General features: G+C 51.8%; 8 protein-coding genes across 8 annotated transcripts; 4 read left to right on the forward strand and 4 right to left on the reverse strand.

Annotated features, from left to right (window-relative positions):
* Positions 1 to 356: 356 nt before the first annotated feature.
* On the forward strand, positions 357 to 1,833 carry T069G_09522 (protein kinase domain-containing protein; the record flags this gene model as incomplete). Its single annotated transcript, XM_056176732.1, has 6 exons — positions 357 to 402; positions 468 to 640; positions 703 to 786; positions 840 to 1,188; positions 1,242 to 1,640; positions 1,700 to 1,833. 6 exons carry the CDS (start codon positions 357 to 359, stop codon positions 1,831 to 1,833), a joined length of 1,185 nt encoding a protein of 394 aa, XP_056025210.1.
* A 1,759-nt stretch (positions 1,834 to 3,592) lies between these two features.
* Positions 3,593 to 6,212, forward strand: T069G_09523 (MIF4G like domain-containing protein; the record flags this gene model as incomplete). Its single annotated transcript, XM_056176733.1, has 4 exons — positions 3,593 to 3,650; positions 3,745 to 4,220; positions 4,285 to 5,365; positions 5,434 to 6,212. 4 exons carry the CDS (start codon positions 3,593 to 3,595, stop codon positions 6,210 to 6,212), a joined length of 2,394 nt encoding a protein of 797 aa, XP_056025211.1.
* A 784-nt stretch (positions 6,213 to 6,996) lies between these two features.
* On the reverse strand, positions 6,997 to 9,444 carry T069G_09524 (uncharacterized protein; the record flags this gene model as incomplete). Its single annotated transcript, XM_056176734.1, has 5 exons — positions 6,997 to 7,108; positions 7,335 to 8,554; positions 8,608 to 8,766; positions 8,834 to 9,114; positions 9,180 to 9,444. 5 exons carry the CDS (start codon positions 9,442 to 9,444, stop codon positions 6,997 to 6,999), a joined length of 2,037 nt encoding a protein of 678 aa, XP_056025212.1.
* A 1,426-nt stretch (positions 9,445 to 10,870) lies between these two features.
* On the forward strand, positions 10,871 to 12,452 carry T069G_09525 (uncharacterized protein; the record flags this gene model as incomplete). The annotated part of the gene is made up of 2 exons (XM_056176735.1): positions 10,871 to 10,904; positions 11,005 to 12,452. The coding sequence occupies 2 exons, from the start codon at positions 10,871 to 10,873 to the stop codon at positions 12,450 to 12,452; spliced, it is 1,482 nt and encodes a 493-aa protein (XP_056025213.1).
* A 608-nt stretch (positions 12,453 to 13,060) lies between these two features.
* Positions 13,061 to 13,819, reverse strand: T069G_09526 (GDP/GTP exchange factor sec2p domain-containing protein; the record flags this gene model as incomplete). The annotated part of the gene is made up of 1 exon (XM_056176736.1): positions 13,061 to 13,819. One exon carries the CDS (start codon positions 13,817 to 13,819, stop codon positions 13,061 to 13,063), a length of 759 nt encoding a protein of 252 aa, XP_056025214.1.
* Positions 13,820 to 14,863: 1,044 nt separating this feature from the next.
* On the reverse strand, positions 14,864 to 15,553 carry T069G_09527 (exosome component EXOSC1/CSL4 domain-containing protein; the record flags this gene model as incomplete). The annotated part of the gene is made up of 2 exons (XM_056176737.1): positions 14,864 to 15,034; positions 15,098 to 15,553. The coding sequence occupies 2 exons, from the start codon at positions 15,551 to 15,553 to the stop codon at positions 14,864 to 14,866; spliced, it is 627 nt and encodes a 208-aa protein (XP_056025215.1).
* A 2,210-nt stretch (positions 15,554 to 17,763) lies between these two features.
* Positions 17,764 to 22,342, forward strand: T069G_09528 (ABC transporter transmembrane region domain-containing protein; the record flags this gene model as incomplete). The annotated part of the gene is made up of 3 exons (XM_056176738.1): positions 17,764 to 18,174; positions 18,252 to 19,933; positions 20,002 to 22,342. 3 exons carry the CDS (start codon positions 17,764 to 17,766, stop codon positions 22,340 to 22,342), a joined length of 4,434 nt encoding a protein of 1,477 aa, XP_056025216.1.
* An 821-nt stretch (positions 22,343 to 23,163) lies between these two features.
* T069G_09529 (uncharacterized protein) lies at positions 23,164 to 24,078 on the reverse strand (the record flags this gene model as incomplete). Its single annotated transcript, XM_056176739.1, has 1 exon — positions 23,164 to 24,078. The coding sequence occupies one exon, from the start codon at positions 24,076 to 24,078 to the stop codon at positions 23,164 to 23,166; it is 915 nt and encodes a 304-aa protein (XP_056025217.1).
* Positions 24,079 to 25,396: the final 1,318 nt, after the last annotated feature.

Here is a 25,396-nt window from a genome sequence, read left to right on the forward strand (position 1 = left end):
CGAGAACTCTTTTCGCTAAATCTCGACGTGTGTTTAGCGGCTCCTCTGCAAATCCTGCTCAGCTTCAATTTGACGGAAAACAACCAGCCGCGTGTCATCGCCGCAACAGAAAAAGCATAGAAAAAAAAAGGTTCTTGCCAAGTCGAACAAGATCATCGACCTCACTACCGGCGACAGAAGCTCTTGCGACACGTCGTCGCATTGCATTATCTTTTTCTATTTCCTTCATTCTCGTTGCCCACCACGGCCCTCGTCAAGGCTCGTTCTTTGTTGCCCCTCACCTGCCTACCGCTTGGGTGTTTCAAACTCGATCTCCGATAGCATTGGCGTCCTAGTCTGAGTACACTCGGCCCAAAATGTCAGCCCACCGGCCAAATGCTTTCAACAGCTTGCGGATGGGAGGTAAGTTGATTGTGCCGTACGGTGTACATTGGTACCTATGACTAATGAGCCGATGCCGTCTTCAGAGGTGATCCGCGAGAAAGTTCAAGATGGTATTACGGGCGAGACCAGAGATCTGCAGTACACTCAATGCAAGATCGTTGGAAATGGTTCGTTCGGTGTTGTTTTTCAAACCAAGCTTTCACCATCTGGCGAAGATGCCGCCATCAAGCGAGTTCTCCAAGACAAGCGATTCAAGGTACAAATGCCCCCGGCTCCATCTTCCGGTATAATCACCAGCGACTAATTTCGTTGTGGTAGAATCGAGAGCTCCAAATCATGAGAATTGTCCGACATCCCAACATCGTTCAGCTCAAGGCTTTTTACTACTCGAACGGCGAACGTGTACGTATAACTCAACATCGTTTTGGGTGTCCCTTGACTAACAATCCTTCCAGAAGGATGAAGTTTATCTCAATCTCGTTCAAGAGTTTGTTCCCGAAACTGTCTATCGGGCCTCTCGCTTTTTTAACAAGATGAAGACGACCATGCCCACCTTGGAAGTCAAGCTGTACATCTACCAACTCTTCCGAGCCCTTGCATACATTCACTCTCAGGGTATCTGCCACAGAGACATTAAGCCTCAAAACCTCTTGCTCGATCCCAACAGTGGCATCCTCAAGCTGTGCGACTTTGGCAGTGCCAAGATTCTGGTCGAGAACGAGCCTAATGTTTCGTACATCTGCTCCCGATATTATCGTGCCCCCGAGCTCATTTTTGGTGCTACCAACTACACCACCAAAATTGGTACGGCCTTCTCATCCCGTCGAGTTTAATTCATTTGCTAACCTTGACTATAGACGTGTGGTCCACGGGATGCGTCATGGCTGAGCTGATGCTCGGCCAACCTCTGTTCCCCGGTGAATCTGGTATCGACCAGCTGGTCGAGATTATTAAGGTTCTCGGCACGCCGACTAGAGAGCAGATCCGCACCATGAACCCTAATTACATGGAGCACAAGTTCCCACAGATCAAGCCTCACCCCTTTAACAAAGTGTTCCGGAAGGCTGATGCCAATGCGATCGATCTCATCTCCCGATTACTCGAGTATACGCCAACCGAGCGTCAGGCTGCCGTCGACGCCATGGTGCATCCCTTCTTCGACGAGCTCCGAGACCCGGCCACCAAGCTGCCTGATTCACGTCATGGAACTGGCCAGCTGCGAGACTTGCCCGATCTCTTTGACTTTACCCATCATGGTAAGCTTGATGTTGTCAACTTGTGACTACCCTGGGGCGTTTGGCTAACTTGATCTCAGAACTCTCCATTGCCCCGCAGCTCAACCAACAGCTCGTACCACCGCACATGAAGCCAATCCTGGCTGCCCGAGGACTTGACATTGACAACTTCACGCCCATGGCGAAGGCGGACATGCTGGCAAAGCTGGACTGAGCCACATGGTGACTGAATAGAGTTGGCAGGCTTCTGCTGCACTCTTGGAAGCACTTGGTGTCTCTGGAAAAACAACCCTGTTCTCTCCCCCCGTGTAGAGCTTGGGTTGGTGTCGAGGGTAATGGCTCGCTACTAAACTTGGGCCGTGATTGGGAGAGGCGATTGAGGCATAGTCTCGAAAGCTTGCCGTGTGGAGTCCGCATGCTCGACACTAGGGAACGGGGTGAGATGGGTTTGTGTGGTGTGTTGTGGAGAGGAGAGCTTCGGACATTGTCTCAAAATTGGCAAAGGAAAGGAGGCGTTTTTTTGATCCCCTAAAAACATGGTTTTCCGGGCGGGAACCTGGGCCACCCGCCAACACGAGGGAGGCTGCATTGATGCGTATCGCGGGAGATCGCTTTTTTTAGACCACGTTTCGATGCATGACGGAGCTGGCTGTTGCTTCTTTTTTTTGTTTTTCTTTTTCCTGTTGTCGTGTCATGAAGCTCCGTGCTTATGGAAATGGAGGGGATTATCAGGTCGATGGTATCGGATGTCGACCTTGTGTCTTAACATGAGTGTCTCCTTTGTCGCCTTCTATGCATCGGCGTACAGCGGGAGAGGGAAATAGGGGGGCAGGGGAAACGTTGAAATTGCTGGACGGACAAGATATGAACGTCTTGGGTCGTGGGATATAGAACCCCAGCAGCAAAGCCCGGATGTCGCAGACAATGGATGGGGAAAATGAGCTTTAGCGGGACATTAGGACAGGCATCGTTTAAACAGATGAAAAAAAGGAATGGGAGATGGACTTTTACTACTACTACCATGAGAGCGCTTAAGGAGAACCCTCATTGGTCCTAATTTTTGGGCGTGGTTAAAATGAAGGAACAAAAAAAAATGAGCAAAATGTATCACGGAAGTCAGGCAAATGGTTAGAAGAACCAGGTAGATGCTCAACAAGGAGATATGCACACCTCGATGAGGCACCTCAATCCAAGAAGGAAGATTTGTGCAAGATGCTACAGTGATATTGCGAGTAGCTCAGCCATTGGGCATTTCAGAGCATGGAGATAGTATTAACAACACAAACTCCTGCAGCTAGCCTAACAAAGAGTACTCCATTGCACAAGACATGATTCTCTGATGTTGAGGTTACCTTGAAGCTCCCGGCTCCACCCTTGTAGCGCTCCAAGGCACATGTAAAATATCCATGTACTACCTGTAGCAGAAAGATGGCATTAATGATGAGAATACCAGATACTAGAGGAACATGGCTATAGTAGCAGATGCTAGAAAAATATCGCCATAGTAGCAAATACTTGGGGAACCAGACATCTACCAACAGGTACCAGTGATAGCAACATGAAATACCCATTGATTTCCATATTACAGCTACTCTACTAATGCTATAGCACTGCACTCATTTGATACAAGTAATGACTATTTTCCCTTTCTTACATATACTCTTTTCGCTCAAAGGGCGGCCCAATCAACGAACCTGCTGGATGTTGGTTCTCGCACGAAAAAAAAGCTGTAGCCTGAGGCAGCAACGGGAGACTAGGCCGCCTGCACGTCGTGGGCCCACTTAGGCGCAGGGAATCCATCCACCACTAACCTTGTGCTAGTTCAGCGTTTGAAGGCCGTCGCGCGCGTTGCCTGCAGCAGCTTTTCCCGAGCTTTAAGCACTTCAGCAGCTCACCAACCCAGCGCTCACATTGTTTGCAATCATCAATTGCCTTCCTCACAATTGTTATTCGCTTCAGCCGAGAGTCGAATCATGGCCGACTACGATCGAAGGCAGCAAGGCGGCCATAATCGCAAGAGGAGATACAGAGGTTCGTCAATGATCCCCCCAATGTTTCGTCAGGAACTCCCCCATTGTTTCGTTACACGCTCTGCAGAAGCTCATGCGACCGTCCCTACCTGCAGATGACGATGATCATTACGACCGCCGCCAGCAACGGAGGCGAATAGACTCAGTGCCCGTGCCCGTGCGTCTTCGACGACAGCTCCTCAGCCTTGCCGACTCCCCCTTGCGCCGATGGTCCGAGGAAGTGCAGTCCATTGCTCGCATGGTGGCCGACAACTATGACGATGAGAACCTACGCAATACGTTTGTCAGCCTGGCCATGCAGCTGGTTGTCGAGCAGCCTTTGAAGACGCCGTTTGTGGCGGCTGTTGTGCTCGTGGCAAACACCATCAAGCCCGAGATTGTGGACGCCGTCCTCACCCCCGTCGCCCAAGAAACTGAGAGCAAGATCGCCAAGGGGGAGTGGAGAGACGTGAAGCTGTACCTTAAGTTTCTGGCGTGCCTGCAAGCGTGTTTGGAGGGCGATGGAGTCTTTCCTCTGCTTGAAGAGCTTTTCAGCCGTGCTGCCGACTTGCAGACGGCAAGCTCCGAGGATGTAGGTTTCTTTTTCGACCGAGGTCTCTCTATCATCTAGTTTCATACTAACGACAACCGTGTAGACCATTGGCACGGAAATCGTCAAGATAATCCTCCTTACGATCCCCTATATCATGGCTGCAGCCCCCGGCCAGTTCCAGCAAAAGGCAGCGGATCTCATGGATAAGACCGACATTATCGCTTCCGAACCCCACGCGCTCCAGGCTTTGGTCGACCCCTACCACCCTGACCCCTCGAGCGAAAGCGCAACGGCGTCCCTGAGCCTGTGCATGCTTTTGCAAAAGCAATTGCAAGCCGAGGCCTCTAAAAACTGGGAGCTGACCTGCATCCCAAGACCCTGGAACATGCCTCTGGAGGAGATTGAGGCTCAGGAAAAGCTTGCCAATGCACCAAAGCATGCTTTGCCCGCGATTTCCATACCATCGACCGTCATTACTGGTCCTCGACCGCTGTTTCCCGAGGTCTACTTTTCCGTTTATGCTGACCAGGAAGTTGAATCTGTCCCCTCGACGGATAGCGTGGCGTCTTCTCTAATAAGGGACGGTCTTACTGATACCATCAATGGCCTCCATTTCAACAGAAACGCCACAGCGAGATATCTCATTGATCTGGACTGCTATTTTGCAGACGATACCTTTGTTAAGCGCGCTACTCCCTTCGATGAGTTACGCAACGCAGCTCCTGGAAAGTCTACGTGGAAGCCTGAAGATGTCGCCGTCGACATTGTCTTTGCACAGCTCTTCCAGTTACCCGCACCTGAGCACAAACTGGTTTATTACCACTCTGTCTTGACGGAAGCCTGTAAATTGGCCCCTGCCGCCATTGCGCCTAGTTTGGGAAGAGCAATTCGCTACCTCTACAATAACTCGCCTCGAATGGATCTTCAGCTGAGCTTTAGATTCCTCGACTGGTTCTCCCACCACCTGAGCAACTTTGGCTTCACGTGGAAGTGGGCGGAGTGGAGTGACGACTGCGGCCTTTCTGACCTTCATCCTGCAAAATGGTTCCTGAGAGGTGCGCTGGACAAAGAAGTGCGCCTGAGCTTCGCCCAGCGAATCCAAAAGACTCTTCCTGAACCGTACCAGCCTTTGATTGGCCCTGAGAAGGAAAAGGATGTGCCTGATTTCAAGTTCAACAACTCTGGTAAGTGGTCACTACTATCTCTATAACATACATGTTATCCAAATTACTGACTGTGTTGTCTCGTGTAGACACGCCATTCTCGAGCGAAGGCCAAGAAATTGGCGCCCTGCTTAAGCGAAAAGCCCCTGATGAAGAATTCCAGCCCATCATCGATAAGATTGAGGCTGAAGCTGGTGAAAGAGCACTTGACCCGGTCGTTGCTAGCACTGACGTCTTCATGACGGCCATCTGCTGGGTTGGATCCAAGTCTCTGAGCCACGTCTTGGCTTGCATTGACCGAAGCAAGGAGCGCCTTCTCAAGGCTGCCAACTCGTCTCCGGCGGCGCAAACCCAGGTTCTGGCAGCTGTCATGGCCTACTGGCACGCACATCCCGGCATTGCCCTGTCGATCGTTGAGAAGCTGCTCAATTACTCAATCCTGACGCCTGCGTCGGTTGTTCGTTGGGCGTTGACGGATGGTTCTCCCGTCGATGGCGCGAATGCGGGCGAAGCTCTTGCGCAGCCTCACATCTTCGAGCTTGTCTTGAATACGGTGACCAAGGTTAGCTTTAGAGTTCGTCAGCTTCTCGCCTCTCCCGACGCGGACGAGGAAGGGCGCAAGAGCGAGATCAAAGCCATGCAGGAGCTTTTCGGTCTTCTTAATGATTTGTTGGTTAGTTGGGCTGGTGGCAACAAGGATGAACTGATGGAGATGGGCGACGGCTCCAGTGAGCCCGAGGCCTTGATCCGCAGATGGGGTCAGCGTTGGCTCAGGGTGTTTAAGCGGCTGGGAGCTATTGAAGAGGCCTTTGTCATTGAGGCTTCGAAAGAGAAGCTGGAATCGTCGAATGGAGTCGATGCCGTTTAGAAGGCTTGGGTCGAAGACTGTGACGATATACTGTAGAGTGTGATGGGGGACAACAGGGAAGAAGCTTCGGACACTACTAAACATGCGCAGAAAGAGAACCCCAGTGGCCGTATATTGCTGCTAGGGGGAGGCTTGAGGGCTCTGCTTTTTTTTTCTTTTTTTATTTTTCTCTCTCTTCTGATTGTTAGGATTATAGGGGCGGGTTAACAACACATTCGCAAAGGTTTAGAAAAATGAGAACACAGATATTTTCAGTCATGCAATAAGAAGCATTTGTATATTCCTTGTATTAAAAGGGGGAGAAATGGGATTCAATTCGACTACTGAATCTTGGTCCTGTTATTGAAGAACAAGATACATACTTCGTACTTGATAAATTGCTTATTTTCGTAAACGCTGTTATGTGAATTTTTAGGTGAATTTTCATTCCCTATCAGGCTGCCTGACGGCTATTCTATTCCAAAATATTTCCGTTCCTTCCAAAGCTATCTACCAGAGATAAAACAGCAGGCGTGCAACTCATCATGGTATACATGCACTCATCAAACACAAATCGCAAAAGTCGTTTCATTTCTCAACCGTAAACTCCGCTGTGTTAATGCCCCCATCCCAATGTCCGTTTATCCCGAAACCACCATCCCGATGGCCTGCCATTGCATTTAAAACATGCAAATAAATATAACAAAAGAACAAAAGAATAGCAATGGGCAAAAAAGACAATGCCGGCCATTCCTGATGAGCAAGCTAGATCAGAAAAATCAATCGTCGTCCTCGAGCTGCAGCGTCACACTATCAGTTTCCTCTTGATCGGCTGCGGGAGTGTTCCATCCTGAGCCACTGGCGACTGGTTCGGCTGGGCTTTTTCGCCCATTCGCTTGAGTTTCTCGAGTAGATGACTGTAACAGCGTTAGAGATGGTATTCTATCAGAAACGGGCTGGGGACGGCGGCGAAATTGGGCAACAAGCTGACGAAATGCTTCTGTTGCTGATCCACTTAGATCTGGTATGGCTTCGGGTGGTGGGCTTAAAGGGGCGTCGACGGCGGGAGTAGTTCTTCTTGTTGTTGTGTTTGTGGTGGGAGGGAATTCAACGAGTATCAGGAAAGGGGGGAAATAGGCATACTTAATCGGCATGTGGCCACGGCTGCTTTCTGTGACTGCGAGGTTGAGTCTTTTGTTCTGCTCCTGGTGTTCTTCAAAGTGTTTTTGAATGCGAGTTTGACACCCTTGCGCGTCACCACCACGCACAACATAAGCGCAGCCATCCTCTTCGCACGTCCAAGTATCATCGGGGCCTTTGGGGACGGTGGAAGGTATCTTCTCTGTGCGAATTACAATCTGGATCGGCTCTACGTCGTCTGGTTGCGGCTGAACAGACGGACCAGCTTTTCTAGGGGTGTTCAATTCGGTCAAGTCTTGCATAGAAGTGTCTCCCTCTTCCTCCTCCTCGTCCTTATCCGAGAAATAGTGTGACCGTTTGATGCCCGAGGCTTCGGAGTCCGGCTCACTCTCATCTCCAATCTCGGCGTGAGTTCTTTTCTTGGAGGCAGTTCCTGTTCGTAGGCCTGATGTTTTGATCGGTCTCCGGCCAGGTCGTTTTAGTGATTTGCCAATACGCCGAGGAGCATCGTTGGGACTTGCTGCGGCAGCTTCATGTGAGGATGATTCTGGGTCAACAGCAGTTGGCGCAGTTGGCGCAGGCTTCTTGGATTGACGCGGCATGGCTTTGCGCGGTATCAGTCGAAAAGGGAATTCCGATGCTTTTATGGCGCGGGCAGAAAATGGCTTTGTTGACAACTCCTCGAGAAAAGACCAGAGCTCGTGCTTCTGGAACCTCTCCTTGTCAAGTACCTGCAATAAGGCGGCAGCATTATAATGCAAGACCTCTTCAGAGGGAATGCGATGGGCTCCTACAGAGCCGTCTTTATAATTGGGGATTCTGTAGTTGAAGTAGATGAAATTGAGAGAATTCGTCGCAGTGAGACCCTTTTTAGAACCACCTTTTTCGGCATATAACGCTTCTAATGCAGCGAGGACGGAGGCCAATGGAGAGTCATCATCTGCTGCAGTGCTCATTGCACCGTCAGTAGATTGCGTAGGCATTGCTGGTCTCTGAGCAGCAGCACTCTGAGCAGCAGCACTAGGGCTGGCCACATCTGCAAGAGGGCTTGGTTTCGGCCGTTTCGATAGCTGGATTTGATCGAGATCAACAACCTCCGTGCTTAGACTCCTAGTAATGCGATTGGAGGACCTGTTACTCGGCGCCGGACTCACTATCTCGCGCGCCGGACTGCTTGGTTTTCGTGGATTTTTGAGCGCCAACTCTGTTTTATGCACCACGTCCTGTATGTATGTTAGTCGAAAAGCGTTCGATGGACCAGGAACGGTCAACTTACGGCGTGCTCAACCGTGAACCATTTATGGAATGGGGTTTGCTTCCAGTCTATAAGGCTGAGAGACTCCTGTCCAAATTGGCAAACGAAGAAGATGGCGTGCTCAGCACACCGCTGTATAACCTCGTTGAACGTTGCTCCATCGCCTACTTTCATGGCATACTGCGAAGCGTCGTTAGTAATGGTCGTTGTGAGAAATGTGGTTCATGCGTGAATTGGTTTTACCCACCTGCAACAAATCAGTGCGAAGAGCCTCTAGGAGATTGGCACCCGATGCCGCGGGTGTCTTGCCAAATTTGCCAGAGCTGTATATGTCCACTAAACTGTAATACATGGTCGTGGCCTCGCACATCTTATTGAATATCGGTCGGTATGCGTCTGAAGGGTTTATCTCGTACCAGCCGCCCCGACCCAGAACCCATACAACAGGGCGCCCATCGTCTTCTCCGATCGAATAAGCGATACAATGGCGTATTTCTATAGGTGTAGATGCTCGGACCCTCATGATCACTGCGATTGTTAGCGTTGCTGAGACAAGGAGCGAGGAAGCGAGGGAGTGGGTGGCAGTAACTCACGGTGTGTCTTTTGAGAGGGATCGTCTATGATGAGATGGCCTCGCACGATATATGGGCCTCGCACGACGACATTGAGTGCGTTTTCGAGAGCCTCTCCCTTTCTATCGTAGACGGTGGCATCACGAAGCTCGAAGCAAGGATAATCATCCTTGGAGACGTCCTTGGGTTGTGATCTGACAACGGAAGACTCTTGCAACCAGCGGATCTTGTCTCCATCTATGGTTTCGACGCTCGACGTCGACGCCCTTCGCCTGCGACCGCTCATCATGAATCGCAGAAGCAGTAGGTGACCATAGGACGATATGAGTTTCGAAGCGGGATAAGGAACAACCGCGGGTTTGGACTCGAAGGACACCTGGAGGCTCAGAGCTTTGGTGCTTTGGTGGTAGCGACGGTACCAGAGGCAGACTTGAAGTCGGCAAGTCGGATAGTGGAATTGCTAGAGGGCTAGCGGGTTGATCTTGGAAAAGGAAGAGCTGAGATCTTCTCTTAGTTTGATCGAGATGCAAGATATGGATAGCCGAGCCCAAGTGATTTATTGGCGGTGTTTGCGCAGTTGTAGATGCAGCTTCCAAACTGTAGGCGCGCAAGTCGAAAAGGCTGAGAAGCGGCAGTGGGCGAACACGAGCGCGCTAGCACGGCGTCATAGGCGTTCGCGATTGCTGGGTCCAGTAGAATCTCGGAGGGGTCAGCGGCTTTGAATGCGCCAACTAGCCTTGTAAGAGCCTTGATGGATCACTGTAGCACAGCGCCGTTGCATGACCCCACTATAGCCCTGCTGTAGAATGGGAGCTGGATACTTCAATTCAATATTTGACCGCCCGCGGGCTCTTACCTGATGGTTTGACAGCATCTATTACTCTGGACATATCAAGCACATATACATAGGGATTTGCCACTCAGCATCCAGGGTCACAAATTTCGTTAATTGTCACTTTAATGGTAATATAGGATAGTTGAAATAGCAACTAGCAAATATTACTGAAAATGGCGAGCATGGGAGTAGATATTGAAGGAATGAATCAGTAATAGCAGCCCGTACTTGGAGACTATCAAATATTGATGTGGAGGTACCTGACCCATAGGTAGCTTGCAGTTGCTTTGGTACTAGCTACCTTGTCAACTTGTTAGAACCTATCAAGTTCAAGCCTGGCTGTGACGTATTATAAAGTGAAAGTTCACCGAATTCCAAGTCATCGAACAATGATGGAATTTGTCAATTGGATCTGAATTCATGGTGACAGGGACCCTCACATCAGCCTTCAACGGGGAGCCTTTCCCCGTCCTGGTATCGGCAAGTCCCTGTATCCTATACATCTGATGCGCCCGGGAGGGGCTTTTTTACATGCTCCAAGCTGGTATGCTAACTACATCCTGTGTATATTGACGCTAACCCGGCACGACCCAGGTACAGGTACACTCACCTCTCACAATCTCTTATCAGCGCGCTAGGACAAGTTTTTTTTTCCCAGCCAAAACCACCCGTCGCCTGAGTCGCGGACTGAAGGCCGGAGGTGAAAGTGAGTTCGTGGTGAGAACTGCGCAACTTGCAGCTTCCCCCCTGTTATACCCGCCATCTTCTCTTCCGTTTCCTCTGTTTCCCTTCTTCTCCTCTTCATAGCATCTTCCTCTTTCCCTCCTTCGCCCATCTCAGGCCTCGTATGCGACGGCTTGGAAAAGTGTTAACGACAATGGCTTCGGACGTCGTCCGGGATGGTGTCTTTGGTAGGCATATCCTCATCCTGCTTCCCAGCTCTGTCGCATCTATTCCAGCGTATCTGGCGCCTATGGAATCTTGCTAATACAATAATGCGCGCTGTCTTAGCCATCAACAAGCCTTGCGGCCTCAGCTCGGCCCAGGTGGTGCGAGAATGCCAGCAGGCCTTCAACCCCTCTTCCTTCTTCAAGCCCATGATCGATGCAGAAATCGCGCGCCGACTTAAGGAATCAGGCCCTCAATTCAATCGACGCAAGGCCGAGAAGAAAGCCTCACAAGTCAAGATTGGCCATGGAGGAACCTTAGACCCTTTGGCTACCGGAGTCCTGATCCTGGGCATCGGCTCAGCCACGAAGCAACTGCCCCAGTTCCTCGACTGCACCAAGACTTACGAAACCGTTGTTCTATTTGGCGCAAGCACCGATTCCTATGATCGAGTGGGCCGTATCCTGTCTAAGCGACCATACGACCACATTACAAAGGAGATGGTGGAGAAGGAGCTGGAAACGTTCAAGGGAAAGCAGATTCAGATTCCGCCCTTGTTCTCGGCGCTCAAGATGAACGGCAAGCCGCTCTACGAGTATGCGCGCGAAGGAAGACCTATACCCAGGGAGATTGAGGGACGGGAAGTCGAGGTGTTGGAAGTTGAGCTTTTGGACTACTACGAGCCGAAGACACACAACCATCGCTGGCCAACGGAGGAGGCCGAGGCATCTGAGCGCAACCTTGCCGAGCAGGTCTGGAGGGTTAAGAAGCAGCAGGAGACTGCGCGAAAGCTCACGCCGGAGGAAAAGGAGCAAGATGACCAGGCGGTTGCGGCCCACGAGACGTTCAAGCGCAAGTTTGAAGAGCGACAGGATGAGCTCATTAGAGATGCGCCGCGCAAGAAGCAAAAGCCTGCAAGGCACTCAGCCATGATGTCTGGTGCTCTCGGTCAGCTACCTCAGCCCGTTTACTCCAGCAAGGGCAAAAATCTCGTCCCTCCGTCGCCCGACGAAAGCACTCCTCCACCATGGAGCGATGAGGGACCCCCTGCCGCCAGGATCCGACTAAAGGTGACGTCGGGCTTTTACGTTCGAAGCTTCTGCCATGATCTCGGCACCAAGCTGGGATCTGCGGGTCTCATGGCGGAGCTTGCCCGTGTCCGCCAGAGCGACTTTACCATCGGTGGCACAAACTGCCTTGAATACGATGATTTGGCTAAAGGAGAAGAGGTCTGGGGTCCCAAGGTTGCTGATATGCTTGCGCGATGGAATGGAGAGCCCGAAGGAAACTGGCCCGGCCCCAAGGCAGCTTCCAAGGCCACGAGTCCATCTCTCGATAAGGCCGAGGTGCAAAAGAAGCAAGAAAAGAGAAGCGCAAGCCCAGTCGCATCGCCTACTCATGCTGCTCGATCGGAGAAGCGATCACGGTCTCCATCTGTCAATGGTGCGGCATCACCCGCTCGCAAAATCCAGGCAAAGGGTGACGGAGAGAAGCCAACTCGGCAGACAAATGGCAACAAAGTGCCCAGCAAGTCGGACGATGAAAAGTCTTGGAACGGCTTCGACGACTAAAGAAAAAGAAGAAAACATATATTTCAAAATCTATCTAGGCAAATTCTCACACCCACACATCCTTTATGGAAATAGGGAGCCATATGGCAGCGTTGCGATATTACCATGACTGATAACAATCAGTTCAGAGGGCAGTTAGGGGGATTGAGGACAGGAACACAGGCGTTTGCGGTGAACGAACAACGTCCTTAGGGACATGAAGGCGTCTATATAGAAGCAGATACTATGACTGATGGTAGTCTCTTGCGCCGTAGCACAATGCATATACACAATTCTTCAATTCGCCTCATGTTCCCATCCATGAAATGCTCTATCCAGTGTGGCCAGTAGGCACACTTTAAAAAAGTATCTTATTATATACTCTTAATACTCCCCAGGTCGAGTATCGCAGTCTGTGTGAGCCGAAACAGCTACAAAATTCAAAGCAGGACAAATCCCTATTCCTGTGCATGAGCCAGTTCGCCAACAAAAGAAAAGAAAAAGCCAATAGAGAAAAGAATCCTGCGCTGCCGATTCCCAATAATCTTATATCCCATTACCAACCCATGAGACCTAACCAACCAAATTAGTTCCAGTAATACTTTTTGTTCCCTCGCGTTTCATTTCATTCATTCAATCTTTTCAGATGCAAGCGACAGAGCCGCTGCGTCGTAGCCCTCCAGCAGCAGCGTCTTGACCTTTTCGATGCGGTTCATGGCCAATTCCAGCTTGTCCAGCCGCTGCTTCTTCTCCACGTCTCGCTTTTCCAGCTCGGATATCCGCTGCTCCAGGGCTGCCCTCGCGCGGCGCTCCGTGGCCACCATCTCGTTCGCCTGCTCGAAGAGCGTCACGCTGAGCTCCTCAACCTCCTTGTTCGTGGCGTTGAGCCGGCCCTCCGCAGCCCTCCGCAGCATCTGTTCCTTGTTGAGGGCCTCGAGCAGATCTTCTTCCCTGCGGCCGGGGGTCCTTGACGGGCTGGATTCGGTAGGCGGCGGCGTCACGGGGGGCAAGGGCTTGTTGTTGGACGCAGGAGGGCTGGCGGGCTGCGATCGGCGCGAGTACATGAGGGCGGAGATTCTCGTGGCGCCGGCCTGGAAGAAGGACGAGCGGGTAGGGCTCTGGGTCGCGGGCTCGGGCGATGAAGATAGCCTGGCTCGTAACTTGGACAGCTCGGCCTCGTACTCGGCCCAGCGGTCGACGGCGGCGGTGGCCTTTTGGTTCAGCTGGAAGACGTGGGTTTCGAGCTCGGCGATGCGGGCCTGAGCATCGAGCAGCTGCGTCGACGGAGGTTCATCGTGCTGCGGAGGGATCACGAAGCCGCAGCTGGGGCAGCACGACGGGCTGGGATCGACGAAGAGCGATGTTGTTTTCGACGCCGTGACGACCATGGTGGACGACATGCTTGCTTGCTTTGCTGTTGCTTGTGATCTTTCTGTGCAGTCTAGCAGGGTTCAGGCTTTCCCTCGGGTCAGCACAGGTCAGGCTTTCTTTTTCACAGACCGCTCTTTTGCAAGAATCCTGTCGATATACTGGCAACCGCTACAAGTATGGCCGGGCACACACACGATGAAGGGCGGGATTGGTGCCCATCAAGCACCCAAGCAGACAGGTTTGAAGAAGCCAAAAAGTGGCGGGGCGGCTTGAAGAATGTCGCGTGTAGGTGGAGTTGCGGACAGGGGCGCAAGGGAGGAGGGAGGCCCTGCAAACAGGGGGGGCTGGGGGGAACTGACAGCGGCTGGGTCCGCTGCTTCAGGGCACTTTATATCGTCTCAGCTGCAATCAATTGATGGAGAGCTGGTCTGTGTGACTACCGGAAGAGTCTAATACTACTACTACCTTACATGAAAGACACCAAGGGGGGTTTTGATGCTATTATTAGCTGCAGACGACACAGCGGATTTGATGTCAGAGGGTCAATAATTGAAGACGGATATATTCGGCAATTCAGGGCATACATAGCTGGTCGTCTCTAGTCAGGCACAGTGACCTTCATTCTACAGTACCTAGCGGGCTGTCCCAAAATAGAGCTTCAATTAGTGCGCTAACCAGAACCTGAATCCGCCCCCATTCTAGATATCAGCCAGTTTCGGCTGTCAACATATCCGTGCATTATATAGCAGCACATGCGCCGCCGCCATTCATCGCCTCGTTTGGCTGCATCCCGTCTCACTATTTCGGCATCCGGAGTTCAAGCAGTGGCCCGTTGGCGTACTTGAATGCTGTTCTGCGCCGTGGCCAATTCATCCCAACCTGAATCCTTGCTCCGGCCCTAAACGGTTATGTGCATGCATGAGCTCCATACATGTCAATGCGGAGAGCCCAAGTGCCTAGCTAGGTAACCGGACCTAGTGTTGTTGATATTATTTGCAGTCCAAGATGTCTTTCTCCATAGAAGGGCGGCGATTGAGTTTCAACGTCTCGCAGCAACATCTTCAGCTTGGTTTGGCCACCTTTCGCGGTTCGCTCACCCCCGTTTCGGGATCCTTGAACTCCTTCCAGCTAATAGGAACCATGTCATTTCCAATATCACTCGTGGCCATAATGACACCAAGTTCATTTGAGGCTGTTGAAAGGTAATAGTTGGCCTGGTCTCCCAAGGAAATCTGATGGTTCGTTGCGTCAGTCTTCCGTCAACATCAACACTCTGCGGATGTATAGTGCCTTACCACTTGGGCCCGAACAATGTCGCCAGGCTTGAATGACTCGTGAATCTTGACCTTGTCTTGCTCTGTCGCCCTCACATCCTGTACCCGTATCACGCCCTGCCACTCTGTCTGTAGAACCGTCTCGCCAACTTGTTGGATGACTACGATGGCCTGCTTAGGCATGAGACGCACCACGCGCGCCAATACGATGTTGCCGACATCTGGTAGCACCTCTCGCTTGCGGCCGCGCCTAACAACAGATATGGTTGCTAGTTCTTCCACAGAAGGGGCCGTAATCTTGTTCAATCGCTTGGCCGGGCCCGGAGCCTTGGCCGGTGCTGTGACGGCAACGTTGCCCAGCAGCGAGGAAACAATGCTGCCCTCGTAGATATGCGTGCCCGGGCCCGGAGCATATTTGCTAGCTGGGCCCAGGATTGTGCCTGGTATGGCGAGAGTAGGGATGCTGTCGGTCGCCATCGAAAGCTCAGCAGGCGTTCTATGAAGCTCAGCGATGATGCTCTATCAAAAAATCACCATTCACCACGGGTAAAAGTCTTATCGCGATAAGAGTCACGTGCGGTACGAAGGTGCCCGCCTACCCGCTAGCTCCATCTCGGCGACCTTTTTCCGCCTCTTCATCCGCACTCGGACCCGAGGTGGGCTCAAAGGCAGCGGGAAAGCGGAGCAGAAAATCGCGAGGCAAACGGAAAGAATTGTGCCTTTTGGTATGGAGCCCCTGTTCCTTTTCTTACAGGGCTGTGAGGTATCACCAAATACGAGTATCACGAAACTCCAGGCTTGCAATTTTCACCATGCGCGAGTATATCATACGGAGTGACTTTGAGCTCTTCTTCGATACCAGAGCAAAGTGAATAATCCTCTAATTCCCCTTCATTTCTAGCCGTGAGAAGCTTTCGGCAATGCCAGGGAATCGCAAAACCCATGATGCTCACTCACACTCACAGCGTCTGTCAGCCTGCAGAGAGAACCCACCATTACAGCTCTTCTTCGGATACCAGGTGGATTGGAGAGTGTAAGCGGGATTGCAAAGTGTCCGGTAAGCCAATGATTCTTTGCCTCCCCCTCTCCCTATGACTGCTAGATCTCTCCATACGAAGCAATTACTTGATAGAATAATAACCTTTCTCCTAGTCCTTCAGCTGCTTGATTACAATTACACGGCACCAAACTACAAGGTATCTCTGTCGTAGTCCCGCTTCTTTTACGTCCCGCTTGAGTGCTGACCCAATCCGCGCGCGGCAAAACTTTGATTAGTCGACCAAAGGTCAACTCCCAAAACTACTTAGCCGGGAAATAATGGCGAGCAATTGATAATTGCTTAGTCCAGCCTACAAAGGGACCATCAGGAGATCGGAAGTCATGATGAACTCCGTGCCGATCAAGCGGATTCATCTTCTGCTGACAAACTGCAATGCCAGCTGGCGTCCAACTATCGACGCTTTCGGAGGACCTCAGGAGCGCTAAGTCAAGAGGCGGGCGGGTACGGACTCCGGTATACGAGCAGCCACGAAACCCGCCATTGTTTTTACTGGTTGAAACAATATCTTTCATGTTGTTCTGCGAACTTGCAAAAGACCTCCGAGTGCTATCTCCGGCAGCCTCTTGGACTGCGGCACCGCTTCGGCGCCGCACTGACGTTGACGATTTTGTAACGATCGCAATGGAGATGGGACGCCGGCAGCTGCCCGGGGTCAATGCAGAGATTCTTATCCATCTCGGCATGTGTCATCTGGCTTTGCTAGACGGTGAAGCGAATGTGCATGTGCGGATCATCGATCTCGAGCCCCTATTGCTGAATTCTGGCCGGTAGCGAAACTGTTTGCGGTTTCATGCCACGCTGCCGATGGTGGAGTTCTCCCGTCTTGGCCCATGAGTTTTCCACAACAAGTTGTATGATTCATTCGCCGTTGTGAAGCAGCCAATTGGAAAACTTCCGATGGAGGGCCTTTGTTCAAGCTGCTCCAATTCGATTAGCCCGCTAGAGCCTCTCTGCTCCTTCGCTCTGCTGCTTTTGCTCTACGCTACTTGGAGGTTTGGACGCCACCGCACCACCAACGCAAGCATTGTTAACTGGTCTACGAGTACGAACGCATCGGGTTTCGTTGACGCCGACCTGCCTGCCTGCCTAGTCCCAGCGAGTGTCGCCCCCTGCTCTTCTGATGGATGGACAACCAATCTAATGTGGATCGGGGACCCAGAAGGGCTTGCTTCCATGCTTTTGTTTAACCCTGTCTGTTGAAGTTTTACAAACGGGAACTACTCCGGAGGAGGTTGTCTATATCCACTTTAGCCATGCATGGATGGCGGGCTGTCGCTCCGCTCGTTTATAAGGCGTTTGCTGCCCCAGTTGAGCTCGCTGTTTGCGCGCCGACTCATCTCAAGTCGTCCTTGTTGGCTATGTCGCCTCTGTCGTGCCGTATCTGATCCGGGTAGCTCTTTGTTGCTTCCTTATAGCTGCAGTAATACCATTCTGAGGCAGAACATCTGATCTGGGTTCATGTTAGAGACTAAATCTCGTTTATCCGGAACCACAAAGCCAAGACCATCTCCACGATAGACTCCACAGTCGACTAGAAGATACCCGTTGCGCCACCCGCTTTGCTGGGCAAGATATTTGCTGCTCCTGGTCTAAGTGACCGCGGCACCACGCCGAGGTCTGTATAGAGATGGCAGACCCCGGTGAAGAGAAAGAGATACAGACGCCCAAGGCTGTCGCAGAGAGCCACGCGATCAGCATTCAATCCGCGTCGGAGAGCCGTGGCAATGATTCCGATAGTGAAAAAGCTGCCCACGTGAGCGAGAAGCACGACGATGAAATTGGACGAGTTGAGTCCAGGTCCGACCAGGAAGATGATGCACCCAAGGAGCCGCTGGCAACGACCAAAAGCCATGCTACCGATGCCAGTGTAGTCGTGAATGCTGCTGCAGAATATGCGGCGAAGCCCTGGTACAAGAAGCTCAACCCCATGCGCTGGGGCGGTATCCCGGAGATTCCCAAGGAGCGGATAGTCTCTCGAGAGTACCAGGCTGGTTTCTTTAGCAGACTCACCTTTTATTGGATGAACCCTCTCATGACAGTGAGTTTTTGATCCAATTTGGGATCCTTTTCCACGTGGCGGATGAGACATGCATTAGCTAACTTGTTGTCTCACAGACAGGATATAAGCGCCAGCTGGATAAGCAAGACATCTGGATCGTCAATCCAGACAGAGCAGCTGAGCCAATGACGCTCAAAGTGAAAGAGGCCTTCAAGAGACGAGTTCAAAATGGACAAAAACGACCTTTGCTTGGTGCTTTACACGAAAGCTTCAAATTTGAATTCTGGCTCGGCGGTCTTTGTTCGCTCATCGCAACCATTATGCAGGTCCTATCTCCATTTATCCTCCGCTACCTGATCCAGTTCGCAACCGATGCCTACATAGCTCACGTCAGCCACGGTCCTGCTCCTCATATCGGACGCGGTCTTGGTTTGGCAATTGGCGTTACCGTCATGCAGGTAATCCAGAGTGTGTGTATCAGCCACTTCATCTACCGGGGCATGATGATGGGAGGCCAAAGCCGTGCTGTCCTGATTAGCATGATCTACGAGAAGTCCATGGTCATCTCGGGTCGTGCCAGGGCTGGCGGTGTCAAGGAGGCCATTATGCCAGAGACGAACGAGCAAGACGAAAAGGGCAAGGGCAAGGACACGGAAAAGGACGATGGCAAAAAGAAAAAGGGAAAGAAGGGAGCTCCAATGCAGGATGGTCTGGGCTGGGGCAATGGGCGCATCACCAACTTGATGAGTGTCGATACCTATCGTGTTGATCAGGCTTCGGCCCTTTTGCACATGACCTGGACTTCCCCTGTCGCCTGCATCATCACACTCGTTCTGCTGCTAGTCAATCTGACGTACAGTGCCCTTGCCGGTTTTGGGCTCCTCGTCATTGGTGTTCCTCTCATCACCAAGGCTATCCAATCCCTCTTTCGTCGACGAAAGGACATCAACAAGATTACCGACCAGAGAGTGTCTCTTACCCAGGAAATTCTGCAATCCGTCCGATTTGTCAAATACTTTGGCTGGGAGAAGGCCTTTATCGACCGCCTCGCCGAGATTCGCTCCAAAGAAATCTACTCCATCCAGATCCTGCTCGCCATCCGCAATGCCATCAATGCTGTCAGCATGTCCATGCCCATCTTTGCCTCGATGCTGTCCTTCATCACTTATTCCCTGACCAACCATGGCTTGGCACCAGCCGAAATCTTCTCTTCGCTGGCCTTGTTCAACGGTCTTCGAATCCCTCTCAACTTGCTGCCTCTTGTCCTTGGCCAAGTGATTGATGCTTGGTCCTCTCTTCAGCGAATTGAGCAATTCCTCCTTGAAGAAGAGCAGGAAGAGGACGTTACCCTCAAGCCTGAGGGAGAGCATGCAATTGAACTCATCGACGCCTCCTTTACTTGGGAGAGAACCCCAACCAAGGAGGCCGACAAGGGTGCTGCCGGTAAGGAGAAGAAGCACGCCAAGAAACCAGAGGCTCCTAAGGAGACTGCCCAAGCTGCATCTGGTGATGACTCTAGCACGCTGGTGGAAGAGCGCGAGCCCTTCAAGTTGCAAGATCTAAATCTACAGGCTGGCCGAAACGAACTGATTGCTGTCATTGGTACTGTCGGTAGTGGCAAGAGTTCTTTGCTCGCTGCCTTGGCTGGTGACATGCGCAAGACAAATGGTGACGTGGTGTTCGGCGCATCCAGGGCTTTTTGTCCTCAATATGCCTGGATTCAGAACGCCTCATTGCAGAACAACATCATCTTTGGTAAGGACATGGATAAGGACTGGTATAAGGAGGTTATTCGAGCGTAAGTTTATTTTGCCCCTTGATCCCCACTACTGCAATACTATAAGACTAACTTGTTTCTTTTGATAGATGTGCTCTTCAACCTGATCTCGACATGCTTCCCAACGGTGATATGACTGAAATTGGTGAACGTGGTATCACAATTTCTGGTGGCCAGAAGCAGCGTCTTAACATTGCTCGCGCCATCTATTTCGACGCCGATATTGTCCTCATGGATGACCCCCTGAGTGCAGTTGATGCCCATGTTGGTCGTCACATCTTTGATAATGCCATCTTGGGTCTCCTCAAGGACAAGTGCCGTATCCTCGCCACCCATCAACTGTGGGTTCTTTCTCGTTGCGACAGGATCGTCTGGATGGACGGCGGTAAGATTCAGGCCGTCGATACTTTTGAGAATCTGATGCGGGATCACAAGGGCTTCCAAGACCTGATGGAGACAACTGCCGTTGAAAAGAAGGAGGAGGACGAAGATGAAGACGGCGACGACAAGCTGAAGCAGCTCACGCTGACTGAGACTGCCGAAGCCCGCAAGAACAAGAAGAACAAGAAGGGCGCGGCTCTCATGCAACAGGAAGAAAAGGCTCAAGCTAGTGTGCCTTGGTCTGTGTATGGCGCATACGTCCGCGCCTCCGGTACCCTGTTCAACGCTCCGTTGGTCATCTTTGTCCTTATCCTCTCTCAAGGTGCCAACATCATGACCAGCTTGTGGCTCTCGTACTGGACCTCGGACAAGTTCGGGCTGTCAATGGGTCAATACATCGGCATCTACGCCGCTCTCGGTGCCCTCCAGGCTATGCTCATGTTCCTCTTCTCCGTCATGCTGTCCATCCTGGGTACCAACTCCAGTAAGGTCATGCTCCGAGAGGCAATGTTCCGAGTCCTGCGTGCTCCCATGTCCTTCTTCGACACCACGCCGCTGGGCCGCATCACGAACCGTTTCTCCCGTGATGTCGATGTCATGGACAACAACTTGACGGATGCCATCAGAATGTACTTCTTCACGCTCTGCATGTGTACTGCCGTGTTTGCCCTGATCATTGCCTATTTCCACTACTTTGCTATTGCCCTTGTGCCCCTGTACTTCTTGTTCATTGGAGCTGCGTCGTACTACCGCGCGTCGGCCCGAGAGGTCAAGCGTTTCGAATCGGTCCTTCGATCGACAGTCTTTGCCAAGTTTGGCGAGGGCCTTACGGGAGTGGCTTCGATCCGTGCTTACGGGCTCAAGTCCCGATTCATCAAGGATCTTCGTGACTCGATTGATGAGATGAATGGTGCTTACTTCCTGACCTATTCTAATCAGCGGTGGCTGTCACTCCGATTGGATCTGATTGGTAACCTGCTCGTGTTTACCGTCGGAATCCTTGTCGTCACATCGCGATTTAGCGTCAACCCTTCCATTGGTGGTCTGGTTCTCAGTTACATTCTGTCTATCGTGCAGATGCTGCAGTTCTCTATCCGCCAGCTTGCTGAAGTCGAGAACGGAATGAACGCGGTTGAGCGTCTCCGCTACTATGGCAACGAGCTTGAAGAAGAGGCTCCCCTCCACACCGTCGACGTTCGCGAGTCTTGGCCAGAAAAGGGAGAGATTGTCTTTGACAATGTCGAGATGCGTTACCGAGAGAATCTGCCTCTTGTCCTCAAGGGCCTGTCCATCCACATCAAGGGCGGAGAGCGCATTGGTATCGTCGGCCGTACCGGTGCCGGAAAGAGTTCCATCATGAGCACTCTGTTCCGTCTGGTCGAAATCTCCGGGGGCTCCATCTCCATCGACGGTATTAACATTGCCACCATTGGCCTGTTTGATCTGCGTTCCCGTCTTGCCATTATCCCTCAGGACCCGACGCTCTTCCAGGGCACTGTCCGCAGCAACCTTGACCCCTTCCACGAGCACACCGACTTGGAGCTCTGGTCTGCTCTTCGCCAGGCCGATCTCGTCCCCGCGGATGCCAACATGGAAGACCGCAAGACTGACCCCTCACGCATCCATCTCGACAGCGTCGTCGAGGAAGACGGTCTCAACTTCTCGCTCGGCCAGCGCCAGCTCATGGCCCTTGCGCGAGCACTCGTCCGTGGCTCCCAAATCATTGTCTGCGATGAGGCTACGTCCAGCGTCGATATGGAGACGGATGACAAGATTCAACGCACCATGGCTACCGGTTTCAAGGGCAAGACTCTCCTCTGCATCGCCCATCGTCTGCGCACCATCATTGGCTACGACCGCATCTGCGTCATGGACGCCGGTCAGATCGCCGAGCTGGCCTCTCCTCTAGACCTGTGGAAGATGGAGGGCGGCATCTTCAGGAGCATGTGCGACAGAAGCGGCATTCGCGTCGAGGACATTGAGAGCGCTAAGCTGGAGCTGGATCAGTTGGATGCTGCTACTGCCGCTGCCGCTACCTCCAGCTCATGAAAGAAATGATGATACCCCCCACACAAAACCCCCCTTTTTTCATCTGAACCTGTTTTTTCTTTCTTCTTCTTCGTCTGGGGTTCATGAAATGGAGAGCGCTCATATAGAGCAATTCTAAAAGTTTTACGTCCTGGTTAATTTATGTTTTGATGAATTTAATGTGTGCTTCTTTATGTTTAATAGACGGGGGAGGCAAAGGTTATAAAGGTGGTACTACCTATGCATGATGATGGGAGGATGGTGAAAGGCACACCTCATAAAATAGAAATTAATCATTCATACACACCTCACATTCCTCTTCCTCTTGTAAATTTAGAGCATCTCCAGCAGCATTTACTTGTTCAATTCGTAGAAAGACACAGATCATTTCACTAGGACAAACACAAGAATCATGCGGAATAAACATATTCATCAGCCCACTACGGCATGTATTAAAGTATTGCAGTCGACGTTAAGACAAAAACAAGCTATATACTCGAATAAAAAGATAGCGCTCCAAAAAAGAAAAAACGATGCTACAAAGTTGTTCACAAAGCCGCACAGTCCTCCCATCTAAGCTGCTGACGGAAGAAAATAAAAATTCAAGCCCCCTCCCAGCCTGCTTTACACAAATCTTCTTCCCCAAAGGCCCAACCGAAAAAGAGTCAGATAAAATAAATAAATAAAAACATCATACACTTAATCATCATTGACGCCATGAATCCCCAGTCTTTTTCATACTTGATATCAAAGACCCAAACACTTTGCGTATACTGTTGGTAGCAAAAGTATTAGTTAGAAATGCGCCGAAATAAGAAAAATAGAAACTCCAGACAAGGCGATTAATATCGGTGTCGAGGACTGCCGCTGCCTCTTGGGCCAGAGTTGGGCGGCATCTGTGGCGGAGGAAGGCTTCCAGGCTCGTCGGCAAGCAAGTCTTCAAGGTAGGCACTGGGGGCTCGCTGGCCCGGCTGGCGAGTGTTCAGGTTCACAGAGGAGCTGCTCATGTCTCTTCGGGGCGTGAAGTGAGGAGAGTCCGGGGGCGATGGGCCCATGAGCGAGTTCCTAGAGCCGTTGGGGTGGCTCATCGAGTCGGGTCGCAGATTCGTCAAGCTGATGGAAGGGCCTTGCTGTCCGCCAGGCGATGAGTTTCCAGCAGCATAGAACCCAGAAGGCAAAAAGGTCGAGCCACGACCGCCCGGAACATTGGATCCGGCAGCGGTAGGCGAGAAGAACAGGTTGGACTGGCTGGGGGCGGCAGACGGCGTCATGGTGTTTCGGTTGGTACGACGAACGCCGCGGCCACTGCCGGCGGGAGGAGGAGCAGGCGAGGCATGGTCGGAATACTTGTAGAAAGGCGCGGGAGGTGCCGGGAAGCCGGTCTTGTTGTTGGCCTCGTGCTGGGCCAAGGCGGCACGGCGAACAGAGCGGTGCAGGAGGAAGCTGACGATGATGCGCCAAAGCAAGACGCCAATGAGGAAAGCGCCGAGGATGGCACCAACGGCGATGAAGACGGTTCCATCCGGCGCGCTCGAATGCTGCATGAAAGGCGCATTCTTGGTCGGCGGCACGGTTGGGGGAGGATATGTCGGGACGTTTGCTCCGGGTTTTGTCAGCGTCGGGAGGCCAGTCGGGCCTGAATCACCGCCGCCGCTGGACGAGGAAGAACTTTGCTTGTTGTTGTTGTTGTTCTGGGCCAGGACCGGAGAGGCCAAGACGGCAACAGCCAGAGTCGACAAGAAGTTGGAGGCCCGCATGTTTACTGAGACGTAATGTTGTATCCTAGGGCAAACGAAGTGTACTGAGGCGCAATGCGAGCCGTCGAGTTTGAGCGCTGCTCTTTATGAAACACGGTCAAAACGAGGGTAAACAAAATCGGATCGTTGGCGAAGAGGCCGTGCTCGTATGTCGCTTTTGGCGTTTTGACGGAAACAAGACGAAAGCGTCAGGATGCATGCAACAGCGAATGTAGGCTGAAACGAGACCGGCAATGGGTTGGCCGTAACGAACGTCGCGGGAGAAACACAATTCGATGCGAAGTGAAGCGATTCGAAGCGACCGGAGACGCAACGCCGAACAAACCCAGGCAGAGTTGACGGATCGAAGCGTTTTGCTGACGAGGGTTGATGGGGAGGGAAAAGACGGCACGGATCCAATCCAGAGGCTGCGCGTGTTTTGCACTTGACCTCAACTCCTTTTAGGCCAGGGCAACCAACAGTTGGCGTTGAGCTGCTCACTCAACCACTGTAGGCCGGCAATTAGTGGCGGGCTACGGGCGTCAGCGGCCTGGACACACTGTACGGGCTCTGGAATGCAGCGCCAATGGCGGCAGGTTACAGGGCGGGAGTGGCTGAGCGCGGCCCCTCTGCGCGCTGGAGAAAAGCTCGTATCGGCGTGATGGCAGGTGGCCTTACAGTGCGCAGTTGGGGGGAGACTGGCTCTCGATCTGGACGGGATGGATTGGAAGCTTTTTAATCTCTCCGCGTTGGAATCTGACAACAAATATTTGCTCAAAGGAAAAAAAGATGAAAAATTCGATTCCTTGGTATTGATGCAGTCTCTTTAACAATCTGAAGGGGCATCTCAACAGGGCTATTATTAGTACATGGAGATGCAGATTGACCATACAAAAAGGACTAGTACCGCAGTCCATTGAATGCGGATTTCAACGTTGCAAAAACCTCACACGGCGAATGGGCTCGTCCTTGCACGGAATCCCGTATAACCATCCCCACAATGAGATGCTTCTTTTAGCCTAGCATTGGGGTGCCTTGCAGGTTCTCGATACAGATGGAGCGCCTCGTATTGCTAGCAACGGGGCGGTATGCAATACTCTGCCAATGTGTCAGTCAGTCAAAGATGCTGATGGACCAGAGGGGCAGGTGGACAGCAAGTCATCAAGCGGGTAGTAAAAATCTACCTAGACATGCTGAAATCATAGTCGTGAGGGGGTGTAATCGAATAAGCAGTTGTGATGTTATTTACTGTGGCATTGGTAAGAAAAGCATATTAACTCCAGGTCTATATAAAAGATTAATCATTTAATGCATCATCTCGTTTCAAGTACGTACTTCG

This window comes from Trichoderma breve, chromosome 6 (assembly GCF_028502605.1).
Source record: "Trichoderma breve strain T069 chromosome 6, whole genome shotgun sequence".
NCBI lineage: Eukaryota > Fungi > Ascomycota > Sordariomycetes > Hypocreales > Hypocreaceae > Trichoderma > Trichoderma breve.